Source organism: Mustela putorius, unplaced genomic scaffold (genome assembly GCF_011764305.1).
Source record: "Mustela putorius furo isolate JIRA1106 unplaced genomic scaffold, ASM1176430v1.1 tig00001130_pilon_pilon_pilon, whole genome shotgun sequence".
Lineage (NCBI taxonomy): Eukaryota > Metazoa > Chordata > Mammalia > Carnivora > Mustelidae > Mustela > Mustela putorius.
In genome coordinates this window covers 3,086,197-3,109,077 of record NW_025421584.1, presented here as the reverse complement: position 1 = coordinate 3,109,077, position 22,881 = coordinate 3,086,197, and the positions used below count along the sequence as shown (strand labels likewise).

Below are 22,881 nucleotides of genomic sequence, written 5' to 3'. Positions count from 1 at the left end.
GGCTTTACCCTGCTTTCAGAGATGTCCCCTGTACCTCACACAAGTCCATCTTGAAAGGAAAGGGACAAGTCAATCCCCCAAACTATTAATTTTTTTTTAATAATTGTAAATTTATCATTTCAATTTTGCATACCCAGGCATAGTCTCCCTACAGCATTATTATAAGTGATTTTAAACAGTCTCTGCTTTAAAACATGAAAGATTAAGCTTTAATTTTTGTTAAAAAAAAAATCCCCTTAGACAATAAATAGGTTCCTTTGTCTCATGGCCTTGAAATAAAAATTAAAATAGTTTAAATTGCCCATGGTTAGAATAAGTGTTTCATGCAATTATCAGATGGTAGTGAATAAAATTAGAAATTAAATCATGAAAGAATAAAAACCAGGTAAATGCATATTACGCCTTTTATGGGTTCCTCACGGGTCTTTCAAAGCCTAATTTAATCGTGTTTCTTGTCTTTTATTTTGATATGATAATTTCTCCTTTGTTTACTTCATTCTCTTAATTAATTCTTGGGTCATTTCCTCTCCAAATTTTGAACCTGTTTTGGAGGAGTGTGTCTCTGTGTTGGTATAAAGAAGAAATTGTCTACAAGGTGTGCAGTGAGGGCTTAAAGATGATGCTGGTCTTTCTCCTGCTCCTGGGCTTGTTTTTGCCTGGGGCTTTTGACAGCTCGGGAGGGGGCATTATTATTGCCACACAGGCACGTGTCTTTGGCATTTTCTGTCTCAAACATAATATTGCATTCATGTACCCCGTTATTCCACTGACCGTCTTCTGTTTTGTTTTTAACATGTTTTAAAATTCTCCAAATGCTTCCATAAGTGCGCTCGATCAGGCACACAGTTCAGGATAGGAGATAATTTCTTATGAAATTATTAAGTATATAAAGCCTTTTAAATGTAGGGGAGGATGTTTCCCGTTCGCACCGTTGGCTTTTCAAATAGTTCCCCCTTTAAATCCAAGGCACTATCTCTTCCTCCAATCTTCAGAAGGTCACCTGCCTCCTAGAAGGCTGTGACCAACACAGTCCTGAGCAAACAGCCCCAAGGAGGGGTTCTTAGAGCTCACGGAGCCTGGAGTTGTTTCCCTGGGATCCTCACTGCCCGGGATCCTCAGGTCAGAAGGACCGGTGGGTGGTTATCCTCCGGGTCACCCCAGAGGCTGTGTGACCAGAGGCACTTGTGTATCTTTAGGAGTGCCCTGCGGGTGTCCGTGTCCCCTGAAGAGGTGTGATGGGGCCCAACCCCCCTCCCCCAGCCGTCACACGCCGGGGCCGGGAGCATCCGGTGGACTGTGATGGGGCCAGGAGACGGGCAGACACGCAGTGGGTGCTGGGCGAGGCGATCTCCGCCGAGGCCACTCCAGTGACCCCCCCCAACCCCGGGAAGCCTGAGAGTCAATCCCCCGCCCCCCCCCCGCCCCCACGACCCGGCCCACCGCACCTTTCCCGGCCTCTTGCAGACTGGCCTCCAGGCTGGATGTGCGTCTCATCTGCCTGCAGCCAGGCGGTTCTGGTTCCTTTTCTGGAACATCCTTTTTCCCGGTCGACCCGCCCCGGGATGAAGCTCCGGTCATCCCTTTGTGCTGTCACAGCAGCCGCCACATCCGCTCTGGCCCTCATCCGTCTTGCCCATGTTGGCAAAACAAAACAGATCTGTCGCTTCCCACGTGCTCCGGCGCAGCATGGAGGGAAGCAGCCCGCTTGGCGCGGCGCTTGGGGTGCTCCCTGGCCTTCCGCAATGCCACAGCTCTCCTCCAGCTAAACCAGGCCGTTCGTCCTCCCCAAACACATGGTGGGCCTTGATGCCTTATTCTCGGCTGGATGTGCCTTCTGTTTCCTCCTATGAGAATCCCGGACATCGCTGATTTGTGGTGGCCTCAGTGCTTGGAAAGTTTAAGGGTATAGCTGTCAATATGGTGTTCTTAAGGCACATCCTAAAAAGTATAGTTTACACTAAATTAAGCTGCAGGAAAGGAATGTTTTCTAGTAATTGATTAAAAATGGCTTTGTTAATACTCAAATACTTTTTTTAAAAAGATTTTATTTATTCTATTTGACAGAGAGAGATCACAAGTAGGCAGAGAGGCAGGCAGAGACAGAGGGGGGAGCAGGCTCCCCGCTGAGCAGAGAGCCCGATGCGGGGCTCGATCCCAGGACCCTGAGATCATGACCCGAGCCAAAGGCAGCGGCTTAATCCACTGAGCCACCCAGGTGCCCCAATACTCAAATACTTTTAAGAGTCATTGCAAATGCCCCCTCTGCCATGAAGCCCTCCAGGAGGAAGTAAGTGCTTCCACGTTTCATTTCGTGGATAAATATTTAGCTGGTTCTAACCCTGAGCTCCCTTAGATTTTCCTTATGGGTGGAGAAGGAAGGGGAGGCTGCAGTGTCAGGCAAGGAAGAGGCTTCTAGAAAAACCATCTACCCCTCGGGGCCACCCCGGTATTCTTCTCTTACGGTACTGAACACTCCATGGAGCGTTTCTGTAGGTTGGCTGTTTGGGCACATGCGCCGTCTCTCACTGTCCAGACAGGAAGTTCTTACAAAGTAGGAAGGGATTATTTACTTGTAACTCCCCTGCTCCGGGGACCCTCAGATGGGTCACCTGCGTCACGCAGCAGGTGACGATGTCGTGAGGCAGGTGTTGTAAAGCGTATGTTTGGCCTAGTACAGCGGGCCCATCTCTAAGCAGGAAGCTGGCTCTGCCACGGTGACGGGTGACAGGGTTCCCACACCCACCTTCCACCCAGGACCCGGGGCTTCCAGAATCCCAAAACAGCCACTCCCTCCCAACAAACACTCCGGCCTGACAGGTTCCTGAAGACCCAACCCGACCAATCTCCATTAGTACAAAATCACGTAAGACATTTTCTTATTCTCATCATTTTACAAAGATCACCTTTTGAAATATTCTGATGTCGCGGTAGAAGCAGGAGAGGCTCCCATCAAAGAAAGGCATTTCATTTTGTCGCGAACCATCTGCTCGAGTGCGGGCTTTTAAGAGCATGTCCTCAGCGCCCTGAAGTACGTGCGCCTCACTGGGCCACCGTCGCCCTCCAGGCACCAGCGCTGCTCAGCGACAAGAGCCCCGCCAGCTGTCCAGGACGCTCCTGCTTACACGGCCCCCAGCCTTGACCTGCATCTCGGACCCTCCCATTTTCCTCCAGACGCTCATCTGTTTTCACTGCTTGTTACCAAAGAAAAGTCTCAAAACAGTCGGTTTTCCCCATCATCAGCTACACTTTTTAAGTGTTTTAGTCAGAAAGGTGGTTAAAAATGGCTATTTATTTGTGGGGTTGAATCTAATAGCTTTCCACCCTATTGCTACCAAAAGAGAACGGACAGTCCCATTCTTTGCTCACATCCTGCAACCCTCAACGTTTTTTTTATCTAGAAGGTTTCTGTGTGTTAACTTGTTCCTGACATTACGGGACTCACTTTATTTTCATTGACGCTAATGGAGTCAAATGTGATGTAAAAGCTCCGTAATGACATGTCACCATAGTAACGGTAATTTTCTGGATATATTTTTTCATCCATTCTACACACATTTGCTGAACGTCTCCTGTGCACCTGGGACTGTTCTAGGCATTTGAGACCCATCACCGTGGACGAGGGGGAGTAGCCCCTGACCTGTGGCAGACTGCCGTCTCTGGACAGTTCCTGAACTGCTTTAAGGCTTCATAAAGCTGTGCCTGAGGGGTAGAGACCCCCACTTCTCTGCAGAGCTCGGACTTTCGCAAGCCAAGTTCACCTGTGCCCTGAGCCCTGCTTGTCCCGTCTTCCCCAGTGGGGGGAGGTGGACAGGTCCTGCGTGCGTGCCTAGGGCTGTCTCCCCCTACCACTCCATGCTTTGCTCCTGCCTCATTTTGGGTACACTTGCTAATATATTCAGATACTGGCTCTCATTCTTTGTATGTTCGCTTGGAGTGGCTCTGGAACCTGTGCTGAGCCCAGGATTAGTGATTCATCATAGATTGTGTTCTGCACAGTCTCCTATATTGTGCGGTAGACCCACGTCCAATCCGGTGGTGATGTGTGTACAGGCTCAGAGGTATATTTTCTGTACGACACTGTGAGATCCTTTTCCCACTAAACTACCTATGTTGTGTCTGATATAGGCATATTATTACTGCTAGCACTGGCAAAAAGCATGTATTAATGGCTTAATTGTATTTTATATCAGTGGGAAAAGTAACCAACTTTTGCAAACAAAAGTTGCCAGTCACAGCTTCCCAGGGGTTTATGATCTAAGGTCCATGTTTTAAGACTTGAAAGCAACAAAGTAAGAACATTTAGGTCACAGATGGTTTGATCCCATGAGCCGCTATAAACTAGATGCAGTGGTCACATGCAAAAAAAAAAAAAGCAAAATGCACCACGCAGACCAGTCTAGCTGAAAAGCAGGAAGTCAGATAAGGTGCAAGGGATCAGTAACAGGAGAGATTCTGTCTTGAGGAGGTGGGGAAATTTTAATAGAACAGCTGACATTTGAGCCCAGATTTTAAGCCTAAGTAGACTAGGCGTGAAATGGACTAGTTGTGAAATGGACTAGTTGTGAAATGGAATTGTTCACTTTTACTGAAACATTGAGGGTAATACATACGTCGAATGCACACCATCACTTTTTTTAAAAGACAACATTAAAGTATCTTATGGGAAAGATTATTTCATTATTTTGAGATGACATAAAATTCCCCTGTTGACAACAGGAAACTAGGTTAAAACTAGAAGAAGATCCAGGGATATTTTTCTCTGAACTTTTCGCCTTTGGAAAAAATGAGTCTTCCCACCCTTCTGAAAATGCTAGAATGCAAATGCAGGGAGTAGACCCGTGCCCGCCTTCTTTCTGCTCTGGGGCTCTGCTGAACAAGTGGGCAGTGAACTTCCCACAGTACCGCACACTGGACTTGAAATTGTAGAAGCAACACGCCGTACTTACCAGAGATACGATGGCACAGTTGGCTTCGAGAACATGGTTCAAGGGAACCATGACAGGGCAGGATGTCCTCGGAGTGGCCGCCACCCAGTCAAGCGCGGACATTCACGAGGGCAGCAGCCCGCGGCCCACGCCTTCCCACTCGAGGACTCTGCTGGCTGAACACGTGGCCCCTGCAACCTCGGCCCCTTCTCCAAAGGAAGATCTGCCCCTTAGGAATGAGTGTTTTGTCCCTCTGGGCCCTGCTCCCGAGCCTCCCAGAACTGGACTCCAGCAGGTTGTCGGTGACCTGCCAACACGCATCTGCCTGCCCCAGGGGCTCGTCTCCGGCACCTTCTCTCCCACGGGCAGAGCGGGTCCCATCGGCACATTCTCCCGTTACGAGGAGTCTTGAGGGTCATCGTGCATGATCTTGAGACACCCACGAGAGGCCGCAGAGTTAAACGATTTGCCGAAGGGACACGGGCCATGAGCAGCAGAGGTGATGACAGTATGTCCGGCCACGCTGCCAGACATGCAAAATCAGGAACTCTCGGAGACGTGAAGCTGCAGTTCTGGACTTTTCCACTCACATGTTCTCACCCTTGTGAGAAAATCAACAATTCCTTCTATTCATGTTCACGACCATCTGTAAAAGCAAACCCCTGGGGCCATCTGAGGGGATGCGTGTGCTTGTGTTTCGGTAAATCACTCAGCAGAATATCGCTGGAAAGGAAAACCGGTCCAGTTTTCTCTTGGATCCGGTCTTGTTAGATCCGTATCTGCTGAGTTTCTATGAACAGACTTTTTCAAACTGGAGGCCCCAAATGACATATTCCAAAAGTGTCTGTCTTCATGGGACTGGGGAGGTCCCCAGGTTTGCTGACAGCTGACGAAGTCAGTGTCTCTCTTCGGAGTATCAGCTCGTCAGAGCTCCAACAAGCACTTGGAAAGAGAAGTTCAAGGAAGACGTGGCCTCCTTCCGTTTCTGGACCACGTTAGCACCCTCTGCTGTGTCTCCTGCCCTTGAATAAGGCCCTAGAGGTCCGTCAGGGTCCAGGGTCCTGGGTCCAGGGTCCAGGGTCCTGGTTCTAGAGAACCAGGGGGACCGGCCTGGCCCGGTGTCGCATCGTCCGCTGTCCTTGGAAGGCGAACCAGGCGGGGAGCAGATGTTTATGGGACCGAGGATATGCCGGCTGCAGACCGTCGAGTGCTGACACCAGAACCCTTTGCATCCATCCCACATTCTGATACAAACAGCCTCCTCGTCCCCTCCCTCTCCCCCACCCCCCCCAAAACCTTATAGGGGAGAAATGCAAATAAGAGGTGTGGTTCCTGCGCAGTCATCAGCCCCCTGGGAGAAGGGGCACCTGGGCATTTTGTTCATGCCCCAGGGCTGGGATTAGCCAATAACCATAGCACTCCTGTCCTGGCCTAATTATCCTGCCTCACTGGCGACAGCGTCTAAGCCTGTTCGAGGCAGAAGGGCGACCGAGGGCTCCGATGTCCTCAGTACGTTTGGTCGGGACAGGCAGTTTGCCGTTTGGACATATTTTATTTTCTAAACCACAAAGCCTCTGTGCTTCCGCCGTTCGATTGTTGGTGCAAAATTTTAACAAATGAGCTGAATACAGATTCTCGCCATCCACTCTTAATGCTGTTTCGCTGGAGCTCAGAGCAAAATCTTCGCTCTCCGGGGCAAGGGGGAGACTGGTTAACATGGGGAAACTGACGCCCCGGGTTCCTAGGAGGCGCTCATTTGTGGGGTCGATGGGAGCTAGACACAGTCTACGGACAAGAGGGGGCCACGTTCGGGTAGGAGGGAGGTGGTAAACAGGCACATGGTAAGTGGGAGACTCCTAAGCCCCTCGTGGCCGTCTCTCTACTTGCCCTCTGGGTCTGGAATCTATAAAAGGACAGAGGAACAGCCACATTCCCTGCAGGCAGCCGCCACCCCGGGGCTCCAGATCCTCATCCTACCTTCTACACAGAAGGAGAAGGAGCCAGTGTTTACCGTGTGTCTGCGATCTGGCTCAAGGGGAGGGGCGGGTTCTCCAGGCTGGTCTCGGCACTGGGCCCCGTGCCCACCCCCCGGCACCGAGGAGGCCCACGGGAGTGCCGGTGTGGCAAATGAGAGCGGGCGTCTGGTTCCTTCTATGACAGAGTTCCGTCGGAGGATGGAAGGGTAGTTCTGCCCGTCTCGGTGACAAGGCAGCAACTGGCTTTGTCCATGCTGTTTTTCAAAATAGCCACACCCTCTGCGGCCTGTCAGCAACAAGGGACAGTGAGAGGAGAGTCTTGGCTCAGCCGCAGCTCAGCTGTGGCCGTGCGGCCCTCCGTGAGGCAGAGTGGAAGGCGGACCAGGATCCCCGTGGCTGCTCTCCTCGGGGTCTCCCGCTGGCCTCGTGCTCAGAGAAACTGGACACGGCCTTCCGTGTACCTGCCTCAGCATTCTGTACTATTTTCTTTTATTCATTCAGCAAATCTCTGGTGCCCGTTACGTGTCCGTTACTCTTGCGGGCGCTCGGAAATGGGACCCATAACTCAGTTGTCTTACGGAATTTTTTTACTCCTGGTTTCCTGCCTCCTGGCATCTGTTCCGTTCTTATCACAAGCCAAACCTTCCCTCCCCCAGACCCCTTCACCTTCTCAGGCCCCAGATGCCTCGCACCCAGCCTGACGGAAGCAGGTGCCACCGCGCTGGGACGCCTCCGAGGCTGGGGGCTCTCATGCTTCCCGGAGCAGGACCCCCCCCCGGAGGGCGTGTTAAATCCGGTCCCGCACCCGGAGATTCTGGCTCAGGGCATCTGAAGGAGCCCCCAGGTGACTGTGGGGCAGGAGGTCGTACAGTGTAGTTTTTTAAGAAGTGAGTTTTCTCCGTTCACACGGTTACCAGCCCTCAGAGGGCAGTGCGGCCCCCGCCTCCCGCAGACAGGGAGATGCGCCAAGCTTCTCTGGGCCCTGGGCCCCAGCTCAGAGGGTTTCCACCCCCAAAGTCTGGTCTTTCTCTCGTCGTTTTCTCTGTGATGGAGTCACAGAGATCCGCGCAGGATCTGCACAAACCCCGGACACAGGACCACCTGGCAGCCTCTGCTTTCCTAACTCCACAGACGGGGGGGAGGGGGGGGAGCAGGGGGGGCGGGCACACGTCTGTGGCCACTTGCCCCTGCAGAGTGGCCTCCTTTGGGCTGCACCCCCCTCCTGGAGGCCTGCGAGCTGTGAGCCTCGTTTTGGACTCCTGAGCTACAGGGAACACCTTCCCGACGTCCACACCCCACCCCGGCTCTCCGCTTCATCCTCTCTCTGGGCTCCGTTCTGCCTTCGCATCAGCGGGGTCTCAGCTTGCCTGGCCGGCCGCCCGCCCTCCTCCTCGCTCTCAGAATGGCGCACACGGCCGGAGATGCCCGACGGATGAGGCCAACCACCCAGGCGGCGGGGTCTCTGGGCACCGCACACTTGCTTTCCTCTCGACAGGGAGGGACTGGCTCAGCATGAACCTGAGGACAGGACGGCCAGCTCCGCATCCCTCCGGGACACATCATCTGCGGTGTGGATCGGTCACGTCCCGTGCATTAGACACCAGTGCCACCACCTCATCTGACTTCCTGAGGATCCTCTGTCACTTCTTGGCGTGGGGGGGGGGGGCTCACCTTATCCCCACGTTGAGGATCATCCTGAACCTCAGCGAAGTGGGAGGACTGCCCAAGGTCTTACAGGTTAGGGAGGGGCCCGAGCCCCAAAACCAACCAAATGACGGCGGTGAGCTCACTGCTTCTCTAAGTCAGTCTCAGCCGCAGCCTGACAGACGCAAGATGCAACACAGGAGTTTCCGTCTGCGTCGCGTACTGTGAACTTTCCAGGGCCAGGCAGCTGGGTGAAATCGCGACCCCGGCCTGCAGCCGCGTGTCAGCTTCCACCAGTGACTGCCTCGCTGGAGAGCCGGGAACGGTTCCGGGAGCCACCGCAGGCGCGTGCGGGAACAAAGGGAAGCCTCTGTCGTGCGAGCCGTCACCATGGCTCGCTCTATTACTGCTGGAGCTGACACAGAGCATGTGTTCATTTTCTGTCGCTGCTATGACAGATCGCCACAGACTGAGTGGCCTGAAGCGACGCAGGCCTCTTATCTCACGCCTCCACAGGGCAGAAGGTCAGCGCGCTCACCGGGTGGGCACCAGGGTATCACCAGCGTATGGTCCTTTCTGGAAGGTCTAGGGAAGAATCCGTTTCTCTGCTTTTCCGGCTTCTGGAGGCTACAGACTTTTCCTCAACAAACAGCTCCTTTCTTCCTTCATCTCCACAGCAAGTCCTTCTCATGCTGCCGTCTCTCGCACTTTCGAATCCCTCTTCCACTGGCAGGAACGCAGGCAGGTAATCCAGGACCATCTCCTCACCTCCAGGTCTGCCCAAGAGCAGCCTGGAATCCCTCTTGGTCATGTCCCCTGACATAGTCACAGGTGCCTAGAATTAGGACACAGACATCTTTGGGGGGGGAACCATAGAGCACAGGGTGGTAATTCTGGTCTCTCTCCAGACATAGCTCTGGGACCCAAATAAACTTAACTGGCCTCCCAGTGATGTAGAAATTAGAACGAACAGGAAGAGGAGAGAGAAGAGGAAGGCCTTCGTCAGGCACCTGCTGATGTCCTGTGTTCTCATTCAGTGGTCCAGCTGCGTTAGGCACCCTGCCTCCCATTGGGGAGGTCAAGGCTGGTGGGGACTGGAAGGGTAGAGTCCCCTTTATCCATACAGCAGAGAGAGGGGGAGTTCTTTCTGGAAAGAGAAGTGGGGTGCAGGGTGGGGGCTTCCTGTCTCTGCCTTCCACGTCTGGGGTCTCTGTTGTGTGTCTGCTTTTAAAGCACATCATTGAGATCAGTTGTGAGGAATTTGAGGTTTTTTGCTCAAAGTGGGTACTCTGTTGGAGTTCAGCAGGTCCTCAGCGGCGGCCAGCGACGCAGGGGAGATATCTTTTCCAGCTGAGACCTGCTCAGGGTGAATTTTCAGATTCTGCCCAAAGCCGAGGGCACATGGCATCTTCTCATGGGGGCAAGTTAGGGAGTTCCCGTGTCTTACTGTCCTGCTTGATCCCTCCCCCAGCCCCGGGCGCGCCCAGCCTTCCTCCAGGCCTGGCCGCAGCCGCGGGGAGTCGCCCGGCCTCCCTGTATCCGTGGTCCCAGGCTTGAGTAATAGCAACCAGACCTGGAGCCTGCCGCTGTGCCTGCTGTCGGTGCTGTCGGTGACCAGGCGGCCTCCTGGATTTCCAGCCCCCCTCCCCGCCGTGTCCCCCACCCCCGCGCACGTGTCTGTGTGTCGGTCTGTCCACAAAGTCCGCTCTCCAGCTTGCCGTTCGTCGTCGTAATTGGGAATTCGCCACACCAAGCCGAGTGTGGCCTCCCCCACCTCCTCCTCCAGCCCGTCTTAGAGGTGGGGGAGGGGCAGGTCACCCACAAGACACGGGGTGAGCCCATTCTGCGGCGGGCTCCTTGCCCCCGACCCCCGCCACCACGGGAAGCTCCAGCGAGAAGCGGTGCCGGCGCGGCTGCCCGCTGCTGCTCGGCGCCCGCTGCTGCTCGGCGCCCGCTGCTGCTCGGCGCCCGCTGCTGCTCGGCGCCGTGGGCGGGCGCAAGCAGACGGGCCCGCGGCCGCCGAAGCACACGCGGCCTCCGCCCCCCGTCGGGAGGAAGGACAGGGTGACCCTGTGGCCGTCCAGGCGTCGGGAACCGAAGCCGAGTGGACAGGAAAGAAGCTCGCCTCCCTTCTCGTCGTGGTAGAGGTTCCCATGGCAGGTGCGTCCCCTCCGCTGCTCCGCACCCCGCAGGCGACGATGGTCCGGTCCGGCATGGTTCCAGGCACCGCGCGCAGCCGGTTCTGTACGACCCGTGACCCGGTCCTCCCGGCCTTCTCGGTCGGGCGTGGCATCTGGTTTTGTCTTTTCTGCTTACGAATGACGCAGACGCCGGGGCAGATGAGGAAGCCGCCTGCACCGCGCGCCCGCGGGCTCAGCTCCGGGCCGGCTGCCTCGGGGTTTCTGTCGGTACAAGGGGGTGAGGAGATGCGGTTTCCTCCGAGCGCAAGCCTCGCCTCGCAGCAGCCGCGACCCGGCTGGCAGCGTCCCCCGGTCCCGCTCAGGGACACCCGCGCTGAGCGACCTGCGGGCCCCTGCTGCCGGCCCGGCGGGGGTGCAAGGGGGCCGCCCGGGGGCTGCGGAGGGACTAGAGACCGAGGAGGCCTGTGCGACGGACAGCGCTGAAGGCCTTGTCCCGCGTCTCGTGTCCCCGGACCCCCCAGCCGCGCAGGGACGGCCGCCCGCCCCAGTCTTTCGGGATGGCGGGGGCGTCCCTCGCTGCGCTCTCCCTGCGGCCGACCGTGAGCTCGGGCACCGCCGGCCATCCGTGGTGGGAGCCGCCGCTGAGCCTGGTCCGTTCTGGCAGGAGCGGCCTGTGCTTCCCGCGGGAGAGCGAGAACCTTCGGATGCAGGCACTCCGCTGCCCTGGCTGCCCCTCGGGGTGCCGTCGCCCCGTCTGCTTCGCGCCCGCTTCCCGCGCCGCAGGAGCGCCCCCGCGCCCCGCCGCTCCTGCACCATCTCTTGGATCCGAATGCGGAGTCCCAGGGCGTGGGCAAAACACACAACAGAGCTCCGACAAGGGTTTCTGGCCGTCCGCACACGCTGGCGCTGCAGGTCTCTTAACGGGCTCTGTCTCCCGGTCTTCACGGAGGGGGTCCGGTCCCGCGCGCGAGCAGCTGACCCGGCCTCGTCCCCGCTCGGGCTGCGGGAAGCCTCGGTCTCGCGCCAGCTCGGCCGGTCGGGCCCGGGGCGCCGTGCGCGCGGCCTGCATCCTCACATCCGTACTTCCAGCCTGTTGGCGTCTTGGACTCCGAAGTGTGTCTGCGGCGGTACACGGTACCGGCAGATCCGGGTCTGACAGCCGCGGCTTCCGATCCGTCCGGTCCGCCACACCGAGTACCCGTCTCAGGCCGCCCGTGAGTGTGACATTTCCAGCGGGTCTCTAGTTGCTTGGTTTTTGTTGCTCCTTTATGGCTTGATTTTGCATCAAATGAATATTTTCTAGTATAACCTTTGAACTTCTTCAGTGACCTTGCTCCCTATTTTTAAAGTGTGTTTTCCTGGTGGCTGCTCCCCGACTTTCCGCGTGTCCTGCCGTCTTACTGGAATCTGGCTCAGGTAACAGCAGCTGGACGCCGGTGGGACACACAGCGGGCCCTCCCGCCTGCTGCTCCGCCCCCTCGCCTTGGTGCTATTACATACCTATTGTGTCTGTGTGGTCACAAACCTAGTATCGAGTTAATTTTAAATAGAAAAGGAGGGCAGGCATGTATCTGTAGAGTCTGTCTGCAGCCTTCTTACTTACCATCTCTGGTTCTCTCCGCCTCTGGGTCTCTGGTTACTATCTGGTGTAGTTCCCCGCGTGCAGCCCAACTTTGTCCCCCGCACCCACTTTCTTTGTGTTTTTACTGTCAAATGTATTTCTAGATGGTAGAGGCCCAACAGCACAATTATATACACGCTGCTTTCAGCAGTTGATTTTTCAGTCAATTAAGAGAAGAAAAGAAAAATGCAATTTTACTGTCTTTTATAAGTATCTACATAATTACTTTTCTTGGTGTCCTGTGTGTGTGTGTTTATATTATTTTGGGGGGTATTGATTTCAGCCTGAATGACTTTAGTATTTCTTGTAACAGGGACTGCTGGCAACAAATCCCTTCAATTTTTGTTCATCAAGGAGTGTCTCTCCTTCAGTCTGAAGCATAGCCACCTGAACCTTACGTTTAGTGAGGGATATTGGTTAAAAAAAAAAAAAAGTCTGAGCTTTTACATGACAATCACTTCTTTATTTTGTCCTTATTTGTGAAGTATATTTTTGTTGGATATTCTAAGTGGACAGTTAGCTGCTCTCCGCACCTCTAGCCTGTCTTACATCATTACTGTTGAGATGCCAGGTAGCGAGGTGTCTGTCACTTCAGTGACATTGAAGGCATTTTTTCTGGCTGGTTGTTTTTAAGATCTTCTCCTTTGGTGTTCTGCATTTTTGTTTGTTTTCTTTGGTTTTTTTGTTGTGGTGCATCTAATTATGTGTTTTTATTTTTCCTGAATAGAATTCATTGGAATCCCTGTATGTATGGATATTGGAGAAGGGCAGGGGATCTTACCAGTTTTGGAAAATTCTCAGTCATTAACTCTTCCCATACTGCCTCCTCCCCATTTTTCTCTTTTCCTCCTGAGCTTCACCTAGCCATGTTAGAGATCTTGTGCAGTATTTTAACATCTCATGTTGGCTCAATCTCTGAGTTGCATAGAACTCCTCAAAGCTGTCTTCAAGCTCCCTAAATTCTCTCTTCTACTGTGTCTAATATACTATTAAACCTCTGTATCCAATGAATTTTGTATTTTATTATACTTTTCATTTCTAGGACTTTAAAATTTCATTTTAGAGACAGAACATGAGCAGGGGGAGGGGTGGATGGAGAGGAAGATGGAGAGAATCTCAGGCAGACTCTGCTAAGCACTAAGCCTGACACAGGGCTTGATCTCACGACCCTGAGATCATGACCTGAGCTGAAACCAAGAATAAGACACTTAACCAACTGAGCCACCCCAGGTCCCCCTCTGGGATTTTCATTTAGTTATCAGTATACTTGGTCATTTTTTATAATAACCTGCTTTTTTCACTTTTCAGAACCTTTTAAGTTTCTGCAAACATTTTAAATGCACTTCCTTCCTATTGTGTGCTAACAAATCCAGTATCTGAAATCTTGGTAGATCTCAATAAGGTATCTAACTCTGTGTCTACTCCTGCTTATTCTGGGTACTTGGTTTAGTTGTACATTTTTGTTTTTTTGTTTTTTGTTTTTTGCTTTTTTACTCTCAACTTAACTATCTTGGCCTTTATTTCTGGGAGTTCATTGGGGTTGAAAATAGGTCCTTTCAAGGATGAGTTATACTTGATTCTGAAGATGTTAGAAGTATAAGGCTGGGATCACACGAAGTTCTAGACATTGAGCTTTGGACCACTCAGATGAAATAAAGTTGGGTTGCAAACCCATGTGAGGGCTTGATTAGTATTAAACATTATCAGAGAAATTGCCCTCATCCTACTTATCACTGAATTTTGAAACCAGCAGTTTGCCCTATAGTCCACAAAGGGGGAGTATCCCTTGTTCATCCTGGATTGCTTGTCTTACCTTTTGGGGTTCCAGACTTACGTGGGGCTGGTGTCAGTCTGCATGTGACAGCCTTCACCAGACTGTTGGGCTAGGGAATGAGGAGTAAAAACTATCCGTAATGCATGTTCTGATTCTGAACTGGTAATAAAAACCTGAAGAATTTTCACACAGTTTTAGGTGACATTGGGGAACTACTTCTAGAACAGAAATACGAGCATATGAGGATATCTGTGAACTGCTTCCCCAGTGAAACCACCATAACTGGTGAAAATTATAAAAGTCAACCACCATCTCTAGACATTGTCCTAAAAACATACACAGATGGAGAGGCATTCTGACAAATGTTCTGGCAAAGGAAAAAAAGACAATGATTACCTTTGATTTTTATAAGTTACATTTGACTGTTAAAGTTGTTAAAGTAGCATATAAAAGAATAGAAATAGTATATATTACCTTCAGAGTAGTAGAGGAGAAAATAGAATGTGAAAAGAGTAATGATAATAGTCCTAAGGGAAGGCAAGAAGAGGGAAAATGATAGGACATATTGCACACTTAAAATGTGTGTGCTGAAATACTGAAAGACTATTAAATTGTTATGCTCTAGTTTTTGAAACCTGTGTATATATTCATTATAAGAGATACAGCTGAAATACAGACAGAAAAAAGCAAAACCATAACAAAAGAGACATTCAAATAACCAAATCTGGTGCTTTTCTTTTTTTAACATCATACAAAAGACTTGAAGGTAAAAGTAGAAATAAGAAGATCACCACACAAAGTTTATTGTACCAGAAAATAGAATAATTTAGAAACATCTATGCAAGTAGAAACATAGCTAGCTTCAAGGTGTATTCCAAAACATTTCCACATTTACCTGGAGAAACTGATTTTACCATAGTGGAAGATTTTCACAGGCTTCTCTCAGTAACGGACAGCTCAGGCAAACCAAAAAAAAAAAAAAAAAAAAAAAAAAAAAAAAAAAAAAAAAGACTTAAAGGTAAATGTTCCTGACTTTAAAATTTTATTAAGAGCATATTATGAGTAATTTTATGCCACTATAAATCTGATAACTTAAATATACAATTTCCTAGAAAGCTATGACTTAATAAAACTGGTTAAAGCAGTTGAACAATCCTATTTATTAAAGAAATGTAATCTGTATTTTAGAACCATCCCTTGAAGAAATATCAAGTCCACATCATTTTTACTGGCGTATTTTCCCAGACATTTAAGTTATAAGTAATATCAAACTTGCACAATTTATTCCAGAAAATGCAGAGATAAAGGCAGAGTCATTTTATGAGGTTAGCAAAAGCTTATTAGCACAACTAAAGATAGCACAAGAAGAGAAAATAAATGCCCAGCTTATTCATGTTCATAGGTGAAAAAATCCTAAACAAGATACGATCCCATAGTAAAGCCAAGGAGCCACTGTTCTTTTTGTGGGATAGAATAGTTTGGAGACTTTAAAGACAACATCCACAATTCTTAGAGTTACATACTTAAGTATATAGCGGTGAGACAACAAAGGTGTGAAGTTATGCCTTAAAATAAACAAAGTTGCTTCTCAGATAGCATATAGACCTGAGTTTACAGGAGTCTGTCATGTTATTTTCTCTTGTGTGTGTGTTTGAAATGTTTTCTAATACAAAAGAATGAAAACATTGGATTATATATCATTTTCTTTTTAATAAAAAGAAAGAAAACACATTATGAGGTGTCAGAAGCTAATGCCATGTGTGGACGGAAATGTGACAAGGCGGGGAATTCGTTTTTTCGGCATTTGATCTGGCCTCATCCAGAAGGGATCCCAAGCAGGGTGCATTTCAAGCGATGCTCTGTATGTGGCTTCGGAAGGCAGAACAAGGATGAGCTCCCGCTGAGCCGGAACATTCCAGAAGGATGGATAGAGTTCCGGGCCATCCTAGATTTCACAGCCAGAAACGGACCCGGTGCTGCTTTTAGCACTGGCTGAAGTTCAGTTTAGCTTTTACCCTCCATCGTCAGGATGAAGGGAAGTGATGTCCGTGGAAGAAGTCGGCAGAGTGTAAAGCAAACAACTGTACACAAACGTAAGATACCTGAAGTACTATTTACAGAAGCCACTGTAAGTGCAGTAGGGACAGGGAGTGCAGCTGCTCCAGAGAACAGTCTGGCAATTCCTCAAAATGTCAAGCGTAACTTTATCCTATGACCCCGCAATCCCCCTCCTGGGTGTGTGTAGAGATAAAGACCCAGATATACACACACTCAGGAGAAATGAAAACATACGGCTACAGGACAGCTCGTTCACGGGTGTTCCCAGCATCATCCTTCATACTGACCCGACAGTCGACACGTCCAAATGTCCGCCCCCATGAGCGGCTCAACCGATGACAGCGCTTCTGTACAGCGGAGTATTACTCAGCAGTCAGGGGCTGAAGTTCTGCGACCCGTGCCGTGCAGACGGACCTTGGGAACGTTCTGCTATGAAGGAAGCAGTCAGAAAAGGTCACGATTTGTAGGATTCCAGTTATGTGAAGTTATCCAGGCGAAGCGAACCCAGAGACAGGGAGAGACGAGTGGGGGCCAGTGTCGGCAGCGGGGGAACGGGGAATGCGTGCTAAGGGGGCTGGGTTTCTTTGGGGTAAGAATATTCTGCGAGGTGGTGGCGCTGGATAACCCTGCGGACAGATGAAAACCCATGAACTGTGCACTGGAGCAGGAGAAATAAGTGTGCTAACCTAAAAGGTGGGGGAAGGGTGGGTAGTTAAGAGAGAGACAGTTTGGGGCAAAGTGGTTTCGTCTCCTACCCCTCCTCACCCTGTCACCACCACCCCCTAGACCCTTAAGTCTTCTGTCAAACTCAGGAAGATGTAGGATTTTTTTTTTTTTTTTCGAAATTTCATTGAGGAAGGAAAAAGCTGAGTCTGAAGCAGAAACAGTGAGAAAGCCCAGAAGTGTCACTTACCAACCCCCCCGTGCCCCTGACCCATGTGCTGGTCCCTGGTGAACCTGGGTAAGTCCCCAGCCTGGAGGACAGAGGCTCCTCCTGCAGCTAATGGGGCTTGCCGGGGCAGAGGGAGGGCAGCCTCCCCAGAAGACAGCCGCCCCCTCGCAGACTCACCCGGCCCACAAGCGTGGAGCACACCCACCGACGGGCCAGAGCTGTGACTCTTCTAATCACCAAACCTCACGGTCGGAGCAGCCCCGAGCGCGGTCGCTCCGTCCGCCGCGGTGAGGACGATAACCTTCCAGGCCTACTGGCCTTCACTCACCTTCTGTTTTCTCTCCCCGCCTCCCTGTCTTGTGTTTCAGTGGCAGCTTCAACCCCCAACTCCACTGCTGGTGCAGCCATGAATTCTCTGACCTCTCTCGGGACTCTGCAAGGACTGGCGGGAGCCACTGTCGGACTGAATAATATTAATGCACTAGCAGGTACCATAAACAGTGAGTATTTGCTGCTCTGGTGGACAGCCTTCCCCCAAATTCTCCCCAGCAAACGGTCAGCGAGTAATGACCTGCAAAGGAGAGGGAACAGAGAGAACTAAAACTTGGGATGGAGCCGCGCAGCCGTTCCCGGCACACGCGGACTGTGCTCACTTTGCCTCCCAAAGCAGCCCCCTCCCGGCCTGGTCTCCCAGTGTGGATCCGTCCACAGGCGCCTGCGGCTGACAGAGAGGTGCAGGCTTCACAGCAGGGTGGTTTGGGTTTTGCTGTGGTCTCTTCTGAAAGGCAGTGTGTTTTATTAGAGCAATGAACTAGAAGTCGGGACGCATGGGTCCAGTTCCCCAAACTGCAAAAATCGTGAGCAAACACCGGCCCACCCACCCCAGGTTTCAGAGTCCCACTTGAAAACAGAAAAGTTCTGGATTAGATGATCTCCTTGGTGTCCTCTTGCTCTAAAGATCTATGACATATAGAGAAGGAAAAGCGAGGCCCTGGAAAGAAGGAACTAGAGCGGAGTGTGGAGCCCCGCCGGCTGCACCCCCAGACAGGACTCCCTCCACAGCACCTCCCTCTCTGAAGAGAATGTCACCATGGCACGGCAGAGCCGGGCAGCTGGCGTACAGAATCCCTTCAGCCTGAAAGCTAGGGACTCAGGGAAGAACTCCAGGTTCTGTCCTGCACAGCTTGCCCATTTCTGCCATTTTGGATCTTAGAAGGGTTTGGGGGGTTGGTCGGAATAGGCCCCAGACAGAGAATAAGTCCTATTTTAGCCTTGTGCTTGGCACTGGCTCCTACAGCTGGGGAAAGTGATCCTCTGCCCCCAGAGAGGGACTTTGGCCTTTCCCTCAGTTTGGTCCTAAGTGGGGAGTAGCCCAGCCTAGGAGAGCCCGAAGAGATTCTGATTTGGGGGCCCAATGACTTACCATGCAGCCCGGGCAACCCAAGGGCTGCCCACTTTCAGCTTTCAGAAAGGGGTCCTTGGCAAGTTGGTTTCAGCCATGATCCAAGCAGGGAACAGTTTTTAAGAAGTGATCAGATGGTACACTTTCTTAAAAACAAAAAAATCCGAATAAGTATATATTTTAAAATCTCAAAAAGAATGCCTTGTAGTTTATTGAAAAAAAAAAAAATCTAGAACTTAACAAATGTTCAAGTTTTATTAAACTGCTATTCAGATGCTCTGGGAAAAACAGAAAGTGGGACTGAGTTTTATCAGACCATAGGCCAAAAAAAAAGAAAAAGATTATTCCTTCCAGATGGGACAGTCTTGATTAGCAAATAGTACATGAAGTGGGAACCATGTGACAACAGAATGTTTTATTCCAGTAAAACTGCCTCCAGCTCCCCAGTTTCCAACGGCCCGGGAGGAGCCCTCACTGCCTTGACTCCTGTTTCTGACTTGTTCTGCAGACGCTCCAACCCACTTCCTTCCCCTCGGTTGCAGACAAGTGTGTTTGCACACGTCCCTTCATGCTGCTTCTCTTGCCCCAGGACCTAGCTCCCCTAAAACAAGGACTTTGATTTGATCGCCTGCCTGTCCTGTCCTTGGTCTGCAAAGTAACAGGCCAGTGGGAATGGCTGTCCTCCTCAGCACGTGCTAATGACTGCTGTGTGCTGTCCTCCTGTCTGTGTGGTCCTGTCTCTCTCCATCCCAGTCTCTGGTGCTTTGCTGGTGTTTCCCATCGGTGCCATGAGGGACTAGCGAGGGGCTCTGTTGAAAGGCCGAGAAACCAGGGCTAGTTCTTGCGTGGGCTCTACATCACACCAATTTTGCTTCTGGCAAGGACAACACGCTTAAATTTTGTTTTCTAAATTTTTTGCGATTGGGGCACAGTAAGTACGGAGAGCTGACGGGGAATAGAGACGGGGTCTCATTTCAGAAAGCCCTTAGGGGAGGGCGTGAACCCGGAAAATGTTTAATTGCTCATTTACGAAAATCACAAACAAAACGACATTCCTTCTGATTTGGTTAAGGTTACTAGCACAGAGCTGTTTAACAAGCCCAACGTTGGCTCGGAGCTGGTCTTTCTTTCCTCGACTACCAAGAGGAATCCGAAATACATAGAGGATCCTCTTTCAGGCCGTTCTGCCTGAACGCAATCATGCTGTCGGTCCTACTGCGTGATGCTCAAGGTACTCGAGTCACCAGAACAGAGGCAGCTCCTAAAACAGTTGGCCACAGCTTCCATATCACTGCTGTTTCCTACCGTACTCAATCCCAGGAACAATGACACGCTACTGAAAGAAATCTCTGGTTGTCCAAATAGAGCCATCTCTTTCCCATGGATCAAGGAGCCAGGAAGAATGTAGGTAGATGGAATCCAATTAATTCCCAATTAGCTCATCTTTATGTAAATGTTACTACGCTCTTCACTGCCAAAGGGCCCCTCTCCTCCTCCCAAAATAAAGTTTTAGCTAGAAGACAAGTAACTCAATTAAACTCAAATCCGATATCCCATGTCTCCCCTTTATATATTCATGAATGGAGGGGCTAAAAAAAGTAGAGTGGAAGCCTAAAGCTAAAAGCAAAAGTTGCCAAGATCAGAAGTAAGGACTGTGGGCGACTCCCTAACAGAGCTTTCAGTTCTGGATTATCTGAGGGTTCCCCAGACATGCTCTGTATCTAAGACATGTTTTGTACATCTGAACTAAGACCAAATATTTTTTGCAGGTATGTCCACTCAAGAGTCCGTATCTAACTTTATGTGTTGAAATACAGGTCAGGTGAAGTACCTGTTTTTCTTTGTTCAAATCACATCATTTTTCCAAATGGCTTACCAGATAGTGCTTAAAATGAGGATTGTCAGAATGTAACCAGCACTTGGTGAACAGTCCTCATAGAAATAGAGTTGACCTTGAACAACACAGGTTTGAACTGTGCAGCTCCACTGAGAGGCAGATTTTTTTTTTTTTTTTTTCAATTAAAAAGGTGGAAACAAAATTCACCTGACCTGGATGATTTTAAAAGGGGCGGGGGGGTGGTACTGGAGAGGAAGGGAGTCAGGGGCCCCCAGTGACCTCTTCAATGAAACACCAGCCGTGTGTCTGGTCTCCAGTAAAGCTGCAAAGCCCAGGGAGGCACACTCCTAAGGCTCCTACGTGTCAGGGGCTGTAAACAGCCAGGCCCTTAGCCGACAAGGTTCTAGAGACATCGAGCTCTATTCCGTGCTGGCGGCAGAACACCCATCTTCAGCTGTGCCTGAGCAGCTCTGTAGGCTGCAATGCACACCTAGACTCTCACGCCATAGGTATAAGTAGAGTGGCAAGTCCCCACTCTCTCCCACTAGAATTCCTTCCCGCACAGGGATCCGGCTTCCCATCGCCGAGCCCCATGGTCTGCTGGTCTGTGTCCCCAGCACCTGCGCACAGCCCGGTGGTAACGAAACCAACAGCACTGAGCTGTGCCCAGCTCTCCAGACACACTGTACACCCTCCCCTCCCCTTCCTAGAAAAGAACGAGGCTGTTTCTTTGCATTCACACAAATACTGGGAGATGAGGCGAAGATAAGACTGAAAGGAGAAAAGTGAAGTTACTCCCCAGCCTTCAGCAGCCCTAAGAACACCAGCATGGAGGAGGAGAGAGGCCTGAGCAGGGTAGATGGGATTAGCCGGTGTCTGGGGGACTGTTTAATTAGGACACACTGGTTCAAGCTCTTTAAGAGCATTTATTGGGATGAGCGCAGACTCCTTCGCAGTAAGAAACGTGAAGCAGAGTCCCCAGGACCTCTGCTGGTCAGCACCTCGTCAGCTTATTGCACGTCTGCTAGATCTACCTGCAGGGATTTCGGTTTTCAAGAGGCCCGTCCTTCAGCCCCTCACCCCCGGGGCCGCGCGGGGTCTGTATGGAGGCGGCCGCATGCGGTCACTTCATCCAGTGCCCACTCCTGTCCCCGCAAGCCCCCAGGAAGAAAACCGGGCCTGAGGCTCGATGCGTTTCCTCTGCTGCTAAGCCTCCAGTATGTCTGTAGTCCTTCCGACCTGAGGGAGGGAGGTATCTGAGTGACAGAGGGATGCTGAGGGGAAGCAGAACCCCCACCCGCTCCGTGGTCTGGGGCTGGCGCCCGAGAACACGGCGGGCGCCCATGTGACCCGGGGTTGGATTCCTGGGATCATTTCTAAGCGAGCTCATCTGGTTCCCTGACCCTCCTTAGGCTTCTTGCTGGGTTTTGTGTTTCACTTAGTCATCTTGGCTATCTTTTTTTTTTTTTTAAGATTTTATTTATTAATTTGACAGAGAGAAATCACAAGTAGACGGAGAGGCAGCCAGAGAGAGAGAGAGGGAAGCAGGCTCTCCGCTGAGCAGAGAGCCCGATGCGGGACTCGATCCCAGGACTCTGAGATCATGACCTGAGCCGAAGGCAGTGGCTTAACCCACTGAGCCACCCAGGCGCCCCCATCTTGGCTATCTTAATAGCCCTAATCAGTTGCCCTAATCCATTCAAGAGTTTCCTTAATGTTTTCAGTGAGTTCTTCCCAGAAACGGGATCTCTCTCTTTTGAAATGTTTTAATCATAGTAAAGGCAACTGAAGGCAATAATGACGTCCCCACTTCCATCTGTTGAGCTCCTAGGAAAGTTCGCCCTTTGTAAAGTATTGCTTGTTCTGACCCCGGACTCGGGGCCCATGGGGCACAGTCAGCAACCATTCTATAGAGCCAGAGAGCAGCCAGGCGACAGGGAAAAAACCAAAGCGTGCGGGCCAGCAGTCCCCCGCAGGAATGGCCGAGAGCCCGCCTACAGACGGGCGTCACTCCAATTACCTGGAACACAGGGTCGGAGCGGGCTGTCTTGGCAGCGCAACCCGTGACCTGGGGCCCGGGCTGATACCAGCGTGTGTCTGCTGCTGCTGCTGCCCTCGGCCCCGCTCTGTTTTGAGCCTCTCCTGCCGAGCAGCCCCAGTTCCCTGTTCCCTGACTAGGGTCCGGTCCCCATTGTGTCCTGTGCCTTCATTCTTCCCGGCTAGACGATGCTTCGATCGGCCTAGTCTCAGGCGCCATCCCTCAGCTGTTTCAGGGCTGGCGGGGCAGTGGCCGTGCACGGGCTCGCTGGGGACAGAGCTGCCTCCGGGACCCTGTCATCCGCCTGCTGAGAGCGCGGTTGTGTCCCTTTCTCCGCGAGCCCCCGAGCCGTCCCATGGCTCCTGCGAGCGCCCAGGGAACGGACGTAGGTGCCGGGCTCTTCGCAGCCCTCATCCCGCACGGCCTCCTGCAGCACGGCCACGGCCCGGAGAGACCTTCCGTTGAGAAGGACGCGCGTTCTTGCCAGTAGCAGCGTGCATGGAACCGCCGTGTGGCGTCTCGCTGTCGCGCCGCGTGCCGTCTGCTCGCCCGCCTCGGGAGGGGCGGCGTCCG

The 22,881-nt window shown here is 51.6% G+C and overlaps 1 protein-coding gene across 16 annotated transcripts in view; it reads left to right on the top strand.

Moving 5' to 3' along the window:
• CELF2 (CUGBP Elav-like family member 2) overlaps positions 1 to 22,881 on the top strand; it is a 510,120-nt gene that overhangs the window by 470,752 nt on the left and 16,487 nt on the right. For 12 of the 16 annotated variants that reach the window (XM_045087392.1, XM_045087388.1, XM_013059135.2 and 9 more), the window contains one exon: positions 17,400 to 17,531. In XM_045087392.1, the coding sequence (XP_044943327.1) occupies positions 17,400 to 17,531 (132 nt within the window). The remainder of the gene's footprint in view (positions 1 to 17,399; positions 17,532 to 22,881) is intronic. The other 4 variants (XM_045087382.1, XM_045087384.1, XM_045087386.1 and 1 more) reach the window with 1 other exon arrangement.